The following is a 19,871-nucleotide window of genomic DNA, read 5'->3' on the forward strand; positions in this document are numbered from 1 at the left end:
GCAATCTGAGCCACACCACCAACACACTTTTCTTCCTCCAGCGGTCACAGACTTGCTGAGGCTGAGACGGAGACAAAAGACCCAGAGCCGGAAGGTCAGTGTAATTGAATTAAGTGTGTGATAGGATGAGCAGCACGCACAATATTCAAAGCACCACACTTGAAGCATCTGTGGACTCTTGTTTTCCCAGCTGACTAGTACCTTACTTCCTAATGACTCCTAACTGCCAAAGGGCTGTTTCTATTTCTAGGAGGCTGATAGGCTCTAAAAACCTGAAATCATCAGCAATTCACCAGCAGACAGTAAAAAAAAGCAACACCACCTAATCCAATCAAGACTGATTCCTGGAGGCAAACTCTGGAGAGCACAGCATGATTCTGCACAGGACTTGAAATCCACAAGTTGACTCAACCACCTTTTAGCAGCATGCATTTAGGGGGATTTTATTTTATTTTATCTTAAAGATTTTTATTTATTTATTTGAGAGGGAGAGAGCAAGCATGGGGAGAGGGAGGGGCAGAGGGAGAAGCAGACTCCTCCCTGAGCAGGGAGCCCAATTCGGGGCTCCATCCCAGGACCCTGGGATCATGACCTGACTTGGGATTCACACCCAAGTCTCTGATGCCAAATCTTACGTTCTTTCTACTTTGTCACATTCTCTCTCAACACTAACAGAAATAAGAATGATAAAAAAAAATATTTATCTCCTCTCCTTTTCTGCATTGTCAAATGTCTCAGAAAAGTTGACTAGATCCACTGGGTCCATTTTCTATCTCCTGCTTCCTCCTTTATCTCCTACAGTCTGATTTCTGACATGATTATGGGTGGAATTGTATCACCTTAAAATTTGTGTGTTGAGGGCCTAACCTCCAGTATGGTTGTATGTGGAGATATGGCTTTTAAGGAGTTAATTAACATTAAATGAGGTCATAGGGACCTTAATGCAATATAACTGGTTTCTTTATAGGAAGAGAGAGAGATACACACACGGAGGGGAAAGGCCATGTATAAGCACAGCAAGAAAGCAGCCATCGCAAGCCAATGGGAGAGATGTCAATAGAAACCAGCTTGCAGACATCTTGATTTTAGGCTTCCAGTACTGTGAGAAAATAAATTTGCTGTTCAAGCCATCTAGTCAGTGACATTTTGTTTTGGTAGCCCTAGTAAATAGATACATCTACCTATATTCAAATGACACACAACACTCACAAAAGCAAGTCTTATTGCTCACAGAATTTGCCCAGAGAACACTGGATGGTGGGCAAGCCCATTATATCATTTTATCTTTACTACACTGTTCAAGAGAGGGATTTTCTTTTTTTTAAGATTTTATTTATTTATTTGACAGAGACACAGCGAGAGAGGGAACACAAGCAGGGGGAGTGGGAGAAGGAGAAGCAGGCTTCCCACCAAGCAGGGAGCCCGATGTGGGGCTCGATCCCAGGACCCTGAGATCACGACCTGAGCCGAAGGCAGACACTTAACGGCTGAGCCACCCAGGCACCCCCAAGAGAGGGATTTTCATCCCCATTTTAGGGATGAGACAACAGAGGTTTGGAAAGTCTAAGCAACTTGTTCAAGCTCAAATGGCTAGTTAGTAATGAGGCACACAGGTGTCTTTAGCACCCTAAAGTCCTATTTTTTAAGCATTCTGCTGGGATTGTTAATAAAAATCACCACTGTATAGAGAGCTTTTGCTCTAAGCCTGGCTGGGTATTATCTCATTCTAATACTGACAAAAATGCTGTGAGAGACCTATTATTGCCCTTATTTTACAAGGAATAACTGGGACTCACAGAACTTAAATAATCTACTCAAGGTCACATAGCAAGTAACTGACAGAACTGGGATTTGACCCCTGGTTTTTTAACACCAAAGATCATGAGCTCAGTCAATATGCTATTTTAAGAGCTGGAAATACATATATAAAAGTCCAAAATCTCTCTCTATATAAGTCCAAAATCCTAGGGGAAAAAAGATTTTATATATATATGTCCAAAATCTATCTATCTATCTATCTATCTATCTATCTATCTATCTATCTATCTATCTATCTATCTATTAGTCTAAAATCCTAGGGGAAAAAAGATTTTAGACTGCCACTGAACCCCCAATGCCTCAGGGGAACCATGTCTGGGTGCCTTGGAGAGATCACCGTGGTGGCAGTCGATGCTGTGCTGATTTAGAAACAAATAGAACAAGGTGTGGAAGGGATGCTATCTCAGAGCTGGAAAAAACAAAAAGACTGTGTGCTATTATACATTTTACCATCGAGAAATGTGTGTCTAAGATTAAAACCAGGACCAGGTGGGACCCTGGCCACCTGAATCATCTCCAGGCCTCTGCCAAGATTTAACTCCGCAGGCATCTTGCTGAGTTGCTAATTCAGTGCTGCTTTTGCATCCCAAGACAAGCTGAATACAAATAGCATTTTAATTCATGTATCTTCTAACAGATTTAATTTTAATCAGACAACTAATTCCCAAACCCAGACACCCTTGAGCTTCCCAGCTGTCTCTTTGTTATTTGTTTCTTAGATTTAACTCTCTCAGGGCCAAGGTTGTCCTACGTCTGAGTAAACAGTCCCCTCAGGCCATGACACAGTTGGGCTAGAAATTAGAGTTCAAATCACCTGGGAACAACAGAATGAGGTTTTAAAATAGGCATCTTTCTCCTCTTTCTCACAACTTGTCTTCTACAGCAGAAGTTTATTACAGCCCAACTTATAATTATGCGAATTTGACTCTATCCAAGGTCAAACCATACCCTCCAGAACATAACTATAGAACATCTTGCTTTACAAACAAATATGAGTGTGAGGTCTGCCTTCCTAAAGCAAGTGTTTGTAAACAAGGCCTGTGATGCTGAAATAAAACGATTTTATAAATAATGTCCCTCCACTTGGAAATTTGGTTTAGAACCCAGGCTGGGTACGCAGAGAGGAGTACTTGCTTCATCATAGCATGGGACACCGGGAGGCTGCTGCCTCGTTCCACCTAGGACTGGCCGGACCCCTGGCTGCATCAGTTTGACAGTAGGGTGCTAGTTTGGCACACTAAATATGCTCGGTAAAAACATCTGAAATCAGTGAATAACTACTATAAGCCTCCCAAACATAATGGATGTATCTACATGAGGTCCATTTTGCAATACAACGTGACCCTTCTTTACATAGTGTATCCGTTTTTCATTATAAAAGATCATAAACACTATTACTTTAAAATCCTATTTGAGCTGAAATTGATTTGTCTAGCCAAAGATTCAGCTGGCTTGACTTGTATTGTTTTATCTCGTTTATAAAAATACCTTTTGAGTCTTTATTCCTAGTGTTTATGCTTTATTAAATTGGTTTAATAGTGACTTAATCAGTATGGCAATAAAATCATGATGAGGATGATTACCTCCTAATGATATGCTACATCTGATTTTAGAGGCTTTGTCCAGTGGCAGGTATTGGAGGGTCGTTTGGTGAATTTTGCTCCAGGTTTTAGATTTACACTAAACATCACTGGGAGATTCTTGACTATAACCATAGAAAACAACTTGTGAGAATGTCTAGCATAAGGAGTAGATGCTACTGTTTGGTTAATGTTCGTGTCTGACCCAGCAGGACAAAGATCAAGCTGTCTAGGTGAAGACTTCAAAAGCTATTGTACATGGTACCGATGCAATTTGTTTCCTCTCTTTCTTCCTACTTTGAAAACTTGTACAGGCATTGAGAGAATACCATATACACAGAGCATTCCATTCCTTGGCTCCAACCCTCACTGTCCTCAGAGCGGTTGGCATTATAATCAGTTGAGGACACTGATTTTCAGAATTAAGGAATTTGCCTAAGTTCACACAGCTGATAAGTGGGGTTGCTGGGAACTGACACAAATCTATTTTCTGTTCAATCATTTGACTTCTCTCGGTGGAGAGTTCAAACCTGGGACAAGCACAGTAAGCAACTGTTTAAACTTTGCCAAATTTAAAAACTTTATCTCAAGAATCCAAAGGCCTGGGAGCCCTCCTGACTCTTGCTGTGTTCACAGCCATGCACCTTTCCACCCACCAGGAGCTATTTTCAGGTGCACATAGAGAGTACATGAGCAATTAACTCCAAGCTGATGGAGCACAGCCCACGAGTAGAAAGCAATCAATCCCTCCAAAACACTGCGGGAGTCCTAGCACACCCCAGACCACCCTAAACAACTAGAAGCCCCCCAATTTTTCTTAATCAGACGTGTGTCTTCAGTTCTGGTCCTGAAATTATGTTAGGACCAAAAAAACCCTTCATAATTAGTACTTTATTTAATATTCATATATCACATGGAAAATAAAAAGTATTTTGAAAATGGCCAATTATTTTGAACATCTTTTGTTAGAGGTGGTTGTTGACAATGACATTAAAATTTCCATTCGAGGAGAACTTGAATTACTTTGCAATTTCATGACTGGATTCAATCACTTAGAAAATATAACTACTCAGGGGACGATTGCTGGAGCTATTTCTCATGGCACTCATGAATGGGTCATCTCTACCTTATTTACAAACCTAAATAATAACTCTTCATGCAAGCTTAGATTTTAAAATATAAGCACCTAATTGGAATGCTTGTTATTAGTGTAACCATATTACTACTGGAGCAAATCATGTGTGACTCCTTATGATGGGAGCTATTATTTCATAGCTGGTAGGGTCTTACTTGCTTTTTGGTAAATGAGCAACATAAAAATTATATTGCAATTCATTTTACACGGAGAGAAAATCTACAGTAGAAATGCTGGGGTTTGGTAAGAAGGAAACAAGGAATATGATTGAACTTACACATCAAGATAGACCCAAAAGATTGATAGTCTAGTCAGGAAAGTCAACAGCTGAGAGGGAATACAATCAAAGAGAAAATTTTAAAAATGGTGAAACATGGAGAGAGATAAAGTAAGATAGTCCACGAGAGCTCACTAAATTAAAAATGCCCTAACAAAAGAGTTTCTCCTCAAGTTTGATAGACTTTCTTTAGTTTGTCTTTAAAATCAAATAATAATAACAAACCATTTTTTTAGCATTTGCTCTGTGTAAGCGCTTTACTTATATTAACTCATAAAATCCCCATCAGCACACTAGGGATACTAAATTATGTTCTACAGATGAAGACACTAGCCCAGAGAGATGAAGTAACTTGCCCATGGTCACACAGTAGCAGGGCCAGAGTGTGAATATGAACTCTGGATACTCTGGTTGCAGGATTCACGTCATTAACTATTCTGTTGTTCTGCCTACCATAGAAGAGGAAGGAGGATGGTGCTCCACTTACCTGGAAATCACACATCCAACCTAGAATCAGGAATTGAGCAGCAAAAGGGCTCTAGGCAGGAAATAGAGTTACCCTAGAACTGAATGTGGTTTTGAATCCAGCCCCTTCACTTTGTAAATTTATATTCAAATATAAAGCCTTAGTACTAGCGGTTGTAAGTGAAAGGCCATGGCGCACACAGCAGCAGATCTGGGCGCAGACCGGGCTCCCCTTGACTCCTAGTACAGCGCTTTGCCAAATGCCTGTCATGATGTCCTATCTCAATAAGAGTGTCCCCATGCTTACTACACCCACAATTTTAATAAGCTTCCCACTCCACTTTGGAAGCAGCTGGGGGTGGGAAAGAAGGGGTACAAACTAAAAGAAGCCCATGAGTCACGGTAATGATGCCTAACATTTGACAGCTGACACCTTGTAGTAAACAGAATTCTTTCACTTTCGTTATTATAGCTAAACCTCACGATTACCCTATGAGCAAATATTCTCACCCTGCTGTTATGGATGAGGAAATCAGGGTTGGAAGTAATGTAACTTATGAAGGACATAGTAACAGGAAGCTATGAGTGACAACTTAAACCTAAATGTACTGACTCTAAAGTCTAGAAGTGACAGCTGATTGCCCGAGGACAGAGGAGGGAACATAAAGTTGAAAAGGCACATGAGCCTATTATAGCAAATAATATAACAAAGTGGTCAATGACCAACTTTTGATCTGGGTCATTAAGAACAGGCTTTGTTCTCTTCGTTTCAGAAGATAAAATGCAGGTGATATATTTTTAAAATGCTAATTTAAAGCCTAATGAAAAAGAATAAACATGGACATTTTATGTATTTATTGTTTATTTATTTAGATATAACTGATATATAATATTATACTACTTTTAGCTATATAACATAATGATTCGACATTTGCATATTTTGCAAAATGATCACCACAATAAGTCTAGTCAGCATTCATTAACGGATATTAGCCAGACGGATAGAAATTTTATTTATATAAAGTATAATGTTTGATTCATAAGATGTTACTGGGTAGTGTGTTGCTTTAGCAAGTAGACAGTAAATAGCTGGAATCTATTATGTAGGGAATTAGAAAAAGTTTGGGTAAGTTTGGTAATAAATTTTTGGTGGTATATCAGGGGGATGTTTTGGGGCTAATATCAGGGATGCCAGTAACATTTATCTGCCATGGCCATATTTAAAATTTATTTATTTGAAAATGTAATCTCTACGCCCAATGACTCATGACCCCAAGATCAAGAGTTACATGCTCTTCCGACTGAGCCAGCCAGGCATTCCTGTCATGGCTTTATTTAAAACAGAGCATTAGGAAAACCAAGCAGTGATCTAGGTTTTGTTATGTTCTTTCTAGGTTTAAGCTAGTTTCTTGCTTCAGAGAAAGTTAGTTTGCTTAGTTCAAATGTCAGCTGGACATTTACGTGTGACTAGGGTAAGTTAGTAAGACTCTCTGTGACTTAGTTCTGCCGGATGTCGAATGCCATAAAGATGAGAGTAAAATCTAACCTGATATTATAGTATAGAATGACTCTGGACATAAAATGAGTTGGTACGTGTGACTGGGACATAGTGAACAATCATAATATTGTTGTTATTTGTAGTAATATTAGCATTAATTATGGTGACACCTATTGCCACCCTTACAATAAGAAGAAAAGTACCTGGGAGCACTCATTCTAGCAAATTATTCAGTTGCTCCAATTATTTTCTCCTGGGTCTATTTCTCAATTCTGATACTGGATGATGCGTTTGACCTCCCTAACCCTCAATTTTAAAGTCTATAAACTAGGAATAATACTAATATCAATTTCATAAAGTTGTTTTGAGAAATTACTGACATACAGTAATTAATCAATAAAGGGCAGCAATTATAATATTAATAACTACTGCACACTTACTAGTGAGGCATTGTTCTAGAATCTTCAGGATTGAGGGCTCTGTTATTATACTTCTTGAATTTGAATCCATTTGCTGACTCTTGTTAGCTCTGTGACCTTGGACAAGATGTTTAGTCTCTCTATGCCTCAGTTTCTTCATCCATAAACGGGGATAATAATAGGACTTACTACAAAGGGTTGTTGAGAGGTTGAAATGAAATAATGTGTAGAAAGCACTTAAAATAGACCTTTTATACTCTTCCACTTTGGTATGGACAAAGGAATAGGACTGTTTTTTGGAATGGAATTTGAAACAATAACCTAGCTTTACCGCTTGTCATTTCCTCCCACACACCGTATGACATCATATCTTGGACAATTTGCTATTCTCTGAACAAAGCCTGCATTGTCAACTTTAATCCTTTTGTTTGCACCATCTCCTTCTACATAGATCTGCCTTTCTTCCTCCTCAACTTTCTCTCTTTAGTCTCTTTAAGGCTTATCTCAATGCAGACAGGGCTTCACAGAGACAAGTCTCCTCAGACTTCCATCCAGCATGCATAGTTGTCTATTGTCTGCTCTGATTGCTTTATGTATCATTGACCTGATTGAATATCTGTCATTTCTTCTGTGATGTGAACATCTGGAGACAAGAGATCTATCTCAGTTATCTTGTTACCATCAATGCCTAGCATGGTTCTGGATACTAGAAACAGTTCATCATTCATTCATTCATTCATTCATTCATTCTTTCAATTATTTATCGAGTGCTTATTACAAGCCAGGCACTGTTCACGGCACTGTGGACACTAGAATGAACAACAAAATCGTTGCTCACATAGACCTTAATTCTAATGGAAGAGTCACTAATTGGACATCCAAATTGTTTGTTTTTTTGGTGTTGAGTTGTTAAGTTCTTTATATATTTTGGATATTAACCCCTTATTGGATATATCATTTGCAAATATCTTCTCCCATTCAGTAAGCTGGCTTTTTGTTTTGTTGATGGCTTCCTTCACTGTGCAAAATCTTTTTTATTTTGATGTGGTCCCAACTGTTTACTTTTGCCTTCGTTTCTCTTGCTTAAGGAGACATATCTAGAAAAATGTTGCTATGGCTGATGTCAGAGCATCAGCCATAGGCTCTCTATTCTGGGCTCTCTATTCTGTCCCATTGGTTTTATGTCTATTTTTGTATCAGTACCATACTCTTTTGGTTACTACAACTTTGTAATATATCTTGAAATCTGGAACTGTGATATCTCCGGGGTTTTTTTTGTTTTTTGTTTTGTTTTGTTTTGTTTTGTCTCAAGATTGCTTTGGCTATTCAGGGTTTTTTGTGGTTCCATACAAATTTTAGGATTATTTGCTCTAGTTTTGTGAAAAATGTTGTTGATATTTTGATAGGCATTACATTGAATCTCTAGATTGCTTTGGGTAATGTGGGCATTTTAACAATATTAATTCTTCCAATCCATGAGCATCATCTTCTATCACTATTGCCTTATATTTAGGCCTTTGTTTTCTCTTGTAGGCAGAGAAGTCTAGTGGTGAAGACTTAAAGCTCTGGCATTATGTTGTTCAAGATCAAAGCTCTGCTTTAACAGTAATTGGGAGATCTTGGGTTAGTGATTTAATTTCCTTGTTTAGTCTCTCATCTAAGGGGGGATTATAATTTTGCCTTCCTCACTGGTTTACAGTAAATGTTTGCAATAATTCTTTAGGCTTAGAATAATGTTGTTCTCAACAAGAGTTAACTGTTGATATTGTTTGTCACATAGACTTTTTAAAAAGTTTTCCAACTGATTTTCCTCTTGTTTTTTTCTCCCTCAACAATTTACTTGCTTTCTGATTTTTTTAAAATTTATTTTTGAGTCATTTTATCACTCTGACTCTTTGTTGGTTCCTTGATTTAGAAACCAATACCCAACTAGTTTTTGCTGATTGTTTTGATACTCTGTATCTTGTCTTCAAATGTTGCTCTTGATCCTTTGCCAATTTTTTCCCTGGCTTCAAGTTCACCATCAACCCTTCTAAAGTTGGACTTGTGCTCAACTCCCTTGACTATTGGCTGGCTCTAGCCATCTGAAAACCCAGTCAAGAAAGGAATCACTTCCATTTTGATACAAAAATCCCACTTCTGGGTATCTATCCAAAAAAAAAAAAAGATGCAAACAGGACATTGAGGCAATATCTGAACCTCCATATTTATTGCAGTATTATTTACAATAGCCAAGAAATAGAAACAAGCTGTGTGCCCCTCAATTACTGAATGGATAAAGAAGATGTGGTATAAAGATATAACAATATTATTCAGCCATGGAAAATAAAGAAATCCTACTATACGTGATAGTACATGGGCATTATGTTAAGTGAGATAAGCCAGACAGAGAAAGACAAATACTGTATGATATCATTTATACGTGAAATCTAAAAAACACAAAGTCAAAATTATAGAAACAGAGAGTAGAAAAGTGGTTGCCAGCAGGGTTTGGTGGTGGAGAAATCAGGGAGAGTTTGGTCAGAGGGTACAAACTTCCAGCTAGAAGATGAATAGTGTTTGAACATCCAATGTAAAATATGGCGACTATATTTAATAACACTTATTGTGCAATTGACGTTTCCTAAGAGAGTTCTGTCCAAAAGCAAAAACAGACAAACAAGAACAATATATATGTGAGGTGATGTACGTGTTAATTATCTAAAGGAGGGGAGTCCTTTCACAACTATACAACTATCAAATCATCACGTTGTACACTTTCAATATCTTACAATTTTATGTGTCAATTGTAACTCAATAAAGCTGAAATAAAATAAATAAATAAATAAATAAGAGGCTTGGATGTGATTCCTCATTGCCTCCTTTTATTAGTAAAGTCCAGCATTGTGTTGGTAGTAAGAACCTTCAGACTCCAGTCACAGCTCACCTTGTTTGGTGGCTTCTCTTCCCCACTTCTCACACCTCCTGACTATCTTAAGCTTCATCTTTTCAACTACCTAGAACTTTCTTCCTCTTATTTCTCCTTCTAGTGAAATTATTATTCTCCAAAGGGCCCTGAAGAAATATTACCTGTTTGTGAAATGCACTTAGGTGGGATTTAATCCCTTCTCTGTGTGGCTATAATTGTGATCATCATTGTCCTCGTGGAATAAGAGCATCAGCAGCTAACATTTATTGGCCACTGTTGTAAACAGTTCACATGCTTATTTACTCCTTGGGGGAGTATATGGAATATTTACTATTAACATTTCCACCTTTCAGATGAAGAAATTGAAGTTCAGAAAGAGTAAACAACTCACCTAAGTCTTCTATAGCTAGTTAGTTGGTCACAGAACCAGAATTTGAACCAAATAGGCTAGTCCCAGAGTTATCACCCTTAACTTCTTTTTTTTTTTTTAAAGATTTATTTATTTATTTGAGAGAGCAAGAATGAGAGAGAGAGAGAGTACATGAGAGGGGGGAGGGTTAGAGGGAGAAGCAGACTCCCTGCCGAGCAGGGAGCCCGATGCGGGACTCGATCCAGGGACTCCAGGATCATGACCTGAGCCGAAGGCAGTCGCTTAACCAACTGAGCCACCCAGGCGCCCCTCACCCTTAACTTCTTAACACTAACACTTTCCTCATATTGCTTCTCACAGCATTTACCTGTATTCATTGTATCTGAGTGATGTCTATACATATTAGTTTATTTTAGTACAATGTCAGCCTTCAGAGGAAGTGATTTATGTGTTCCCCTGTTCCTGGAGCTATTACTTTTAAAAATAATTAGTGCTCCATAAATGTCTGCCATGTTGAAATGAAATCCACTAAACCTGCCAACAGGAGACAGCTGTCCTGGGACTCCTGTCTCTGTCTTTCTTACACTCAGACTCATTCCTGGTTTAATGAAGATTCTTGGCAAATATATGATGGACCAGGAAAAAGAATGCTCATCTTTCCCTTTGTCACTAAATACTTATGTGGCTTTGGACAAGCCACTTAATCTCTCCATTTTTCAGTTTGCTAAATGGAGAGTATAACCCTTGTGATCTGTCATTCTCTCATGAATTTAACGAGGATAAAGTGAGATAATCAGGATAAAGAATTTTAAAAACTACAAAAGACCATAAAAACGCCAGGGACAAGTATCCAAATCAGTAAAACACGTAGTTTACAGCAAGTAAATAGTAGCGCCGACTGGTATGCAATTTGGGTTAAGTGTTGAAGTTCTAACTTTCCCCACTTCCTGCTTCCAGAGGTAGTGAAGTGCCATAAAAGGAGGAAATTTTATGCTAGCTTTGAAACATCTATCATTTGTCATAGCCGGGAATAAGAAGTGCCATCTTCTTGGCTCCTGCAATGCTAGATCTGGAAGGAGAATTTGAGACACAGTCTGGGCTTCTCATTTGTAGATGGTGAGACGGAGGTCCAGGGAGGGGAAACAACTCATTCAAGGGGCTACCACCATCTCTCTGGACAATATGGGCTGCACAAGGCTTGTCCTATGCTGAGCAGATAAGTGGGAAAAAAAAAAAAAAAACAAAACCTCTAAAACCAATCAAAACACTGAACATAACTGGAGAGCTGGTGAAGTACAGATTCTGAAGCTCAACTTCTGGGTCAACCTTTTCCCCTGCCCCCACACATCTTACTGATAATGATTCTCAGTCCTCATTTTCCTATTCTGTAAAATGGGAATAATAAAGGGAGTCTATCCTATAGAGCCATAATGAGTTAAACTGTGCAAAGCACTTAGAACTGTACCACCCACATAATAAGTACTAGATGCTTGCTAAATAAATAAAAATAACATCTGAGTATTTGAATGTAACATTTTTAGGGCTCATACATATAATGAATTTAAAGGACCTTGTTTTCTGCTTGTAAAGTAAGTTTTACAAACCTTCATGAGTTACGCTTCTGTTCCTACAAAGATTTTCCTGACTATATGCCCAGGTCAGAGTTTTTACCTAAAGTCACTAAAGAGTTAGCATGAGGTTGAGTAATTCTCAGAAGGTTAAATATTTTAAAAAATTTCCCAGAGTTTACTGTTGTATTTTTAATTGACAGCATGTTAGCTGTTTAAATCACTTTTTGAAAACAAATCCTCCAACAGCCAAGTGCTGATGTTTCTTCTCCAAGAGAGACATCTAAAACTTTCCATGATCAATATGCTGCCAGGCAAAAACAGAACACACTGAAATGTTATGCTGTATTTGATACCAAAAATCTGAAGTGAAAGTTAGGAAATCATGTTTTGCAATTATACAAGGCAGTATACTGATGGAGTCGTCTAACCCCACAATTATTATGTTGCATTCACTCTCCTGTGTTTGCTCAAATCAACAACAAAAGCTACTGGAATGAAGCCTTCATTTAGCGAATCAGTTTTTTGATTGAATGGGAGTGCTCAGATTTACTGGGAAGATATTATGAAACAAATTTAAATAAAAACATGTATATAAATACAAACACATAAAATCAAGTATTTAATATTTTATCTTTTGCATTTGTTCCTGATTATTATCTAGTAAGTAATCTTTTGGTCACCGTAATGTCCTTTGAATGAATAGGGAAAAATGATTACTTTATAAAAACATAATTGGGGCATAGAGAGACACAATGAATTACTCAGTTATCTAATAAGGAGAAATGGAGATATAGCCACAGACTTGACAACATTTATATTTTAAAGAAAAAGTTTTTGTGCTCACCTTGAGTAGAGTAGCTAGGGATTTCTTGATACTAAGCCATTCATGAAAAAGCTAGTTAAATTCCTTGATCCTAAAATTATCTACTCAATATCAACATACATTTATCAGCCAGTTGTCAGCCTATCATGAAACTGGGAACAAATCTTCCAAGAAGAACAGTGTGACTGATTCTGAGAATTGTTACTGGTCTTGTAGATCCCCAACCCCTGGCTTCCAAGATATAGAGAAGCTGGAAAACACCTCCAGCTGGCCTCCAGAGCCTCCCTCTATCCTTCTACATGCTGTTCTAGGGCTTGGAGACTGGCCTCTATGGATATTATTTCAACTCCTTGCCCTCCACCCAATGGGAAGCACCAACAGATCAGAGAGAAGGAAGAGAGGGGTTATGGTATTTATTTTGGGGGGTCCCTCCTGGCTGGAGGTTGGGTTGTAGTGGCTGCTTTCCTCTTCCAAGGGCCAGTATCCCTGCTGTGCAACCCTCTCTGATAGTTATAGGTATAGCTGTAGCTTTCTTCCTCTCTGGTAATGATGGCTATAGAAGTAATAACTTCACTCCTATGGGTCTTGGGGGCTTCACCAGCCTTATTGGGTCTAGAATCCCCGCTCCTATCTTTGCAAACAATCCCTTCATTAAACTCCCTTCCATGGCCCCATTTAAGAGTGCCTTGTGTTTCCTGCCAGAACCCTGACTTATACCAAATCACAGAATTTCAGTGTTGGAAAATACTGGACTTGAGTCTAGTTTCTCATCCTAGATTTTTTTAATAGCTCTGCTATTTTGAAATATCCTTTCCTTTCTATAGATCTCAGTTTTTTCACATATAAAATAGGCTATATTCCTTGTAATAGGCTATTGTTGTTGTTGTTGCTGTTGTAATAGACTAAATACTTAAAACATTTAAAATAAGATGAACTTTTGCTTAGATAGAAATTCCCCTTAGGGCACCTGGGTTGCTCAGCTGGTTAAGTGTCTGCCTTCAGCTCAGGTCATGATCCCAGAGTCCTGGGATCAGGCCTGGCATCAGGCTCCCTGCATAGCAGAAGAATCTTCTTCTCCTTCTCCCTTTGCCCCTGCTCCTGTACTCTCTCTCTCTCTCTTGCTCACTCTTTCTCTCAAATAAATAAAAAAACCTTTAAAAAAAAAAGAAATCCCCCTTCACTCTCTCCTTGAATTTTTCCAGTAAGAGTTCTATTGATATGACAGTCCTATATCTTGCAGTCATTCACTGAATGCATCTCTAGCATTGGACTAAGCGGATTTTGGGGGTGGGTTCATTCCAACTTCTCAATTGTAGATTCTACACAAATTATTACAACCTATCAGAACCCAGTTGTCTCAATTGTGAAATGGGGATGTAAGGCCTACCTTCCTGGATGCAGAGTACCAGACCTAATGCTTTCTCATGTTTCCTTCCAATTTGAAGACTTGTGATTCCAAGTGTGAAACAGAGCTACAATTATACACCCTAAAAGGGCTTCCTCAGTCAATATCAGAGGTGGTCAGTGCAGCTCAGCCTGATGAAGTGATGAAGACAGAAGGCTCTGGAGTCACAATCCCAGCTCTGTTAACTGGCAAAATTGTCTAACTTCTTTTTGCCTCAGTTTCCTCAGCCATTATACAGGGAAAATAATACACCAGCCTGAGAACCTGACTGGGACTCTCAACTGAGTTAATAACTTGTCATATATTCATACTCATGATGTTTCATGTACTAAGTACTTTGCATAAGTTATCTTGTTTAATCCCACAACCACCCATTTGTTTGGTGATCCCAATGGTCTTTCTTTTTGTATCATGAATAAGCTATGCTCCTTCCCTCCTTAGAGCCTTTGCTCTTGTTGTGTCCTCTTCCTTGGAACTTTCTCTCCAGACCCTCATACCATGGGCCTCCTCGTGCTTTTGGGTCTCAAAAGTCACCTCATCAATGATGCTTTGCCTGATCCAGACTAAGTATCTTTTCCACTTGCATTCAATTTCCATTACTTTGCCACAGGTTGACTTATTTTACCTTCTGAGATTGTCTTTGTTTTTATGTTTATCATCTTTCTTCCCATATAAACTCAATGAAGACAGTGAACTAATAGGTCTTAATCCTCCACTATAAAGCCAATGCCTAGAATCATGTGGAAAACGCATGGTTTTTCAAAAAAATAATGTGAACAAATGACCAAATAAGGAAACTTAGGGTCCAGGTAATTTAATTAAATAACTCCAGGCATTTTGTTAGTAGGAGGCACAAGAGGAATTCAAATGCATGCCAGGATGACATTAAAGCCCACCCTGCCTCCATCTGCCTCTTTTGGTAGTTCTTGGAAGGGATAATGAGGGTCTGAGCAAGAGCCCTCACACAAGACAGTAGTACATGTAAAAGATATTTCAGAGAGAAAATTGACCAGACTTTAGTGGTCAGTAAGATGGTGGGTGGGGAGCATAAAGTGAAAGGAAGTTGTTTTTAATTTCAGCAAGTGGACAGCTTTCCATGAGTGATGTGAGAAAGTCAGGGAGTGGGATCCAGTAAAGGTAACCAGGCTCCCATATCTGGTTGGTGCTCTTATCTGCATCTAGGGTCAGGTGCTCAAAGAGCAGTGGGCAATAGGCTACACAGGGCACAGGGGCCCAAACTTAAAAGCTAATCCTTAATTCACAGCGCAGGTGTCCCCAGCCTCAGTCCCTATCCCATTTCTCACTCTTGTTGGGGTGTTTTATGTCAGGAGGAAGACATTTGAATCATGTCTCTTACTCCCATTCCACGAGAGGCCACTGCATAGGTTTGCCATGTTTGTTGTTCCCCAGTATCTTTCCAAGGCACTTAGAATTTGCCTGAGAATCTCAAACTCCATAGTTAAGAAGTATGCTTGAACACAAAACGTTTGGGGCTTGTTATTTTTCCTTTTGTTAAAGATGAGTAATATGTTTGATTTTCAAAAATTTAATACTGGCTATAACAATGTCTCACGTAGAAACTCTTTGTCACGTGCTACTTCTTTTAATGCTTTCTTCTGAAGCACAAACAGCAGAAGAAATATTTCAAGTCTACATTTAACAAATGGCTATAAAATGTGTATAATTTCCAGATATTGAGGATAGTAAATCTATGTAACAAAAAACTCAAGAGGTAATATACATGATGTGTTTAAATATTTAAAAGGCCAACTCAAAAAAACAACTTTCTAAAATACACGAGAAAGCTTGCATTCACATAATTTAATGCTTTCATCCAATATTCCAAATCTGGGGAAAAAATAATCTAAAAGGCATACACAGAGATGTTTATCCCAGTGCTATTTATATTATGGGATGAAAAGGGAAAAAGGGAAAAAATCTAAATATTCAGAAGCCAGGGAATGTGGTCAAAAACAGGATACTGTCACTTTACAATGTAATAATATGCTTCCATTAAAAATTCCATTTACATTTTTAATAACAGGGTTAATATGTATGAAAGCATGCAATGTAAGAAAAGGATAAAAATTTGGTATAGATGTGATCATTAATGCACACACATTGACGGAAAAAGATGTTACTTATTATCCGCAGTTACTTCAAAGTAGAGGAATACACTAGGATTAGGAGTATGTTGTGTGGTCTGTGTGTGTGTGTGCGTGATTTCTTATCTTTTTTTATGCTTTCTACATTTACTGTCATGAAGATAAGTGACTTTGGTGAATAAACCACTTGCCCTCCCAGCTCTGAAGGAGAAGGAGGGGGAGGAGGAGGAAGAGCACTGTCCTGTGAAGGAAGGAGCAAGTGCTACAGATTACTCTCAAGCATTGGACTAGGACCAAGATGCTTGGAAGTTAGAAAGGAGGCTGATTGGGCAGAGCATGAGGAAGAATGCTCTTTAAAGCTGACAACCACCAAATGGGTGTCTCCCTGATGAAGCAGAGCATCTCCCTGGTAATGACAGAGGAGTCTGTCTGGGAACCCAATGTGAGGTGAGGCTACAAGTCTTCTTAGACTCTCTTCAAACTCTCAAGTGCTCTGACTAGAAACCTAAGCACTCCATAACTCAGCAGGAGTTTTGGCCATTCTGTAGGAAATAGTTCTTCTTTTGTTATTTGCATGGTATTGATAAATCTCACATTCCTGCCCTGAGGAATGAAGAGCCCTTTCTTATCTGTCTTCCTGGAAAAGAGAATGGAATTTAGAATGAGTATTGGCCCTTCTTAACTACCTTTTGGCCCCTAAGCTTTGAAAGTTCATGGGATGTGGTGGAGAACATTCCCTCAGCCACTGTGCAGCTCACTCAAGCCTAGAACGAGCCCCGTCAAGCCAACCCTTCTTTCTGTGGTCCAGCATGCAGACATTCGGTGGTCAAGCTTTTTCTCCTGGTGGCCTAGGGTCCTCTGCCCCTCCAGGCACCTGGCTCTAACTCTCATAGCATTTTTTAAGTCCTGTGCCTGACCCCTTAGGGCCAGATCATGGATAGGGACCCACGCACAAATAATGCCCTTCTGATACAGCAATGGAATTGATGTGTTTTCTGGGGTGTTCTTGTGGCAGGTGGCTAGTGGGGAAGGGAGGTATATTTGCAGAACTTTTGGGGTCATAGTCCAAGTCTAGCATCAGTTCAATGAAATCCTATTTTTATAAAAATGTCAGTTTTTAGAATTATTCTGCTCATGTTTTGGTATCTTTTATTATTACTATTTTTTCCTCTCAAGAAAGATCCTGGCTTTTCCCTCACACTTATAGTTGAAAATTTCATTGCATCCTCACTGCCCATTTATTTGGGGTCTGACTTTGCCAGGGATTGGTGCAGGAAGAGTGTTAATAGGACCCAGCAATTTTGTTCTTCCCAAGTGAATATAGGAATCCATTTTAAAGTTATATTTTACCTGTCTACTGTGTACAAATGACTACGTTTTCAGTGAATATCTGGTAAATTGGCAATTTTGACTCCAACTTGAAAGGAGGAAAGAAATGGCTCTAATAACAAACATTTGCTGACAAATAGTGGCAATAAAAACGTCTGCAGCTTCAATATTGTGGATGGTCGGGGTTGGGGCATTATTCTGGGATTATGGCCTCTTAGGTTGCTGATGACACATTATGTTTTTGTTTGTGAGATAGTGTGCATGGTGTGTGCAGTGAATGGAAAAAATTGAAGCAATAGATCTCAACCATAATTTAAATTTTTTGTCCATCAGATTGTCATTAATAAAAGTAATTTTGTCCTGTCCCCTCTCCCCACAGAATGTTCTAGTAGGATAAGACTTTTTTAAAGCTGTTTTATTTACTGCTATATCTCCCCAAATGGGAATAGGAACTGACATATAATACATTTATGGCAAATGAATAAGTGAATTAATTAAATCTTATTATTATGATATATTATGTCTAACCAATGCCACTGAAATAAGTTATTGTTTTATCCTTAGACTTTTGACTGGATGTATTGGGTTGTTTGAGGTACTTTCTGTATTTTCTCCATTTGCATTGTGGAGACTAGTGAAATTTCAGGGCATTCACGTTTTTTACAACACTGAGCCCATCAGTTCCTATAAGATGGTGAGGCAGAATATACAGAGAGTTGGTGAAGATATGGGTTAGAGCCCCACACATAGAATGTGCTAGCCAGATTCTTCATACTCTGTTTTGTCACTGCCAAAGAACACCACCTTCTCTGTCTGATTCTAACAGTGGTTTGATGTTTGAAAAAAAAATTGTGGGGGCACCTGGGTGGCTCAGTCATTAAGCGTCTGCCTTTGGCTCAGGTCATGATCCCGGAGTCCTGGGATCGAGCCCCACATCAGGCTCTCTGCTCGGCGGGAAGCCTGCTTCTCCCTCTCCCACTTCCCCTGCTTGTGTTCCCTCTTTCGCTGTGTTTCTCTCTGTCAAATAAATAAAATCTTAAAAAGAAAAAAAGGAAAAACACCCTCACATTTGTGTAAATGGTTTCCACTTTGTAGTAGTTTTTCTAACCTAGTGATATTTCTGAAGTTTGGCAGTATCTGAATGGTGTGAGCCAAATGCATAGATGTGAGTCAGGAAATCTACAAGGTGATGCAGGTTGAAGTGTGTAGCAGCCCTGCCAACCAGTTAGGCCATGGTCATCGCAAGGCTACTCTCACCTCTCAGATCAAACAGAAATTTCCAAATGTTTTGGAGCCCAGGCTCTTGTCACTAACACTGTGCCATCAGTCTGCCAGACAGGAAGGGCCTCACAATCACACAAAAGTTCCGCCGGGTATTTGGGTACGCAAGAGTACATCAACAGACTTGGTTTTGCATAATATAATATATTGATTTTTTTTAGAAGCAGAGAACTGGAGTGCATGCAGACCTAAAGGAATGAAACAAACATGTGGCGTGGGGGGAGAAAAAAAAAAACAAAAACAAACTTGCTTTGAACAGCAGGAGACGACGTTTTGGCAGCTGAGCAGGGCAAGAGCTTCATGAGCCGCTCTTTAATGCTGCGCTTGGTGCTGTTCTGAGCGTAGAGGAAACCTAGAATATATGCGATGGGTTCTGTTAATGCTGTCTGCGGAGAGAAACGGGCATGCTGCACGGCTTATCACAGGAAGCTGGGCAGGCAGGGTATGGATGCAGCCATCTGCTCAGCAGGCAATCACAGGCAGAGGGTTGGGACCCCAGAAGGAAAAAAAAAGAAAAGAAAAGAAATCCTTTTCTCCCCGCTCTGTTTTTCTCATTGTTTAGGTTTTCTTTTCAAAACTTTTCTGTATGTTGCATTAGAAAGTGGAAATAGAATCTCGCGAGTCTGTCTTTCAAGCCGTAAGAGTAAAATTTGGTGGCTTTTTTTTAGCTTTAGGTTAGGAAGATCACTGAAAGAGTTAACTAGATTGAAATGTCTATATTCAAACCAGAGTTGGGGCCCATGTGACAATTTTCTGTTCTTATTGCTCCCCATCTTTGGTTACAGAGGTCATAGATGCCCTGCATGAATCAGTCACACCGCAATCACCTGTTAGTACCTTTGCCTTCCCTGAAAGTGAGACAATAGATGTCCTTGATATGCAGCCTC

The 19,871-nt window shown here is 39.1% G+C and overlaps 1 protein-coding gene across 3 annotated transcripts in view; it reads right to left on the minus strand.

The window, feature by feature from the left end:
- Nucleotides 1-19,871, minus strand: part of KCNIP4 (potassium voltage-gated channel interacting protein 4) — a 1,124,788-nt gene that overhangs the window by 108,410 nt on the left and 996,507 nt on the right. The window contains exon 2 of one of the 3 annotated variants that reach the window (XM_064584333.1): nucleotides 19,235-19,336. The exons of the other annotated variants lie outside the window; for them this stretch is intronic. Within the exon in view, the coding sequence (XP_064440403.1) occupies nucleotides 19,235-19,336 (102 nt within the window). The remainder of the gene's footprint in view (nucleotides 1-19,234; nucleotides 19,337-19,871) is intronic. 3 annotated transcript variants of the gene reach the window in all.

Source organism: Mirounga angustirostris, unplaced genomic scaffold, assembly GCF_029215605.1.
Source record: "Mirounga angustirostris isolate CCGP_5_RB_7025 unplaced genomic scaffold, mMirAng1.0.hap1 SCAF_2, whole genome shotgun sequence".
Lineage (NCBI taxonomy): Eukaryota > Metazoa > Chordata > Mammalia > Carnivora > Phocidae > Mirounga > Mirounga angustirostris.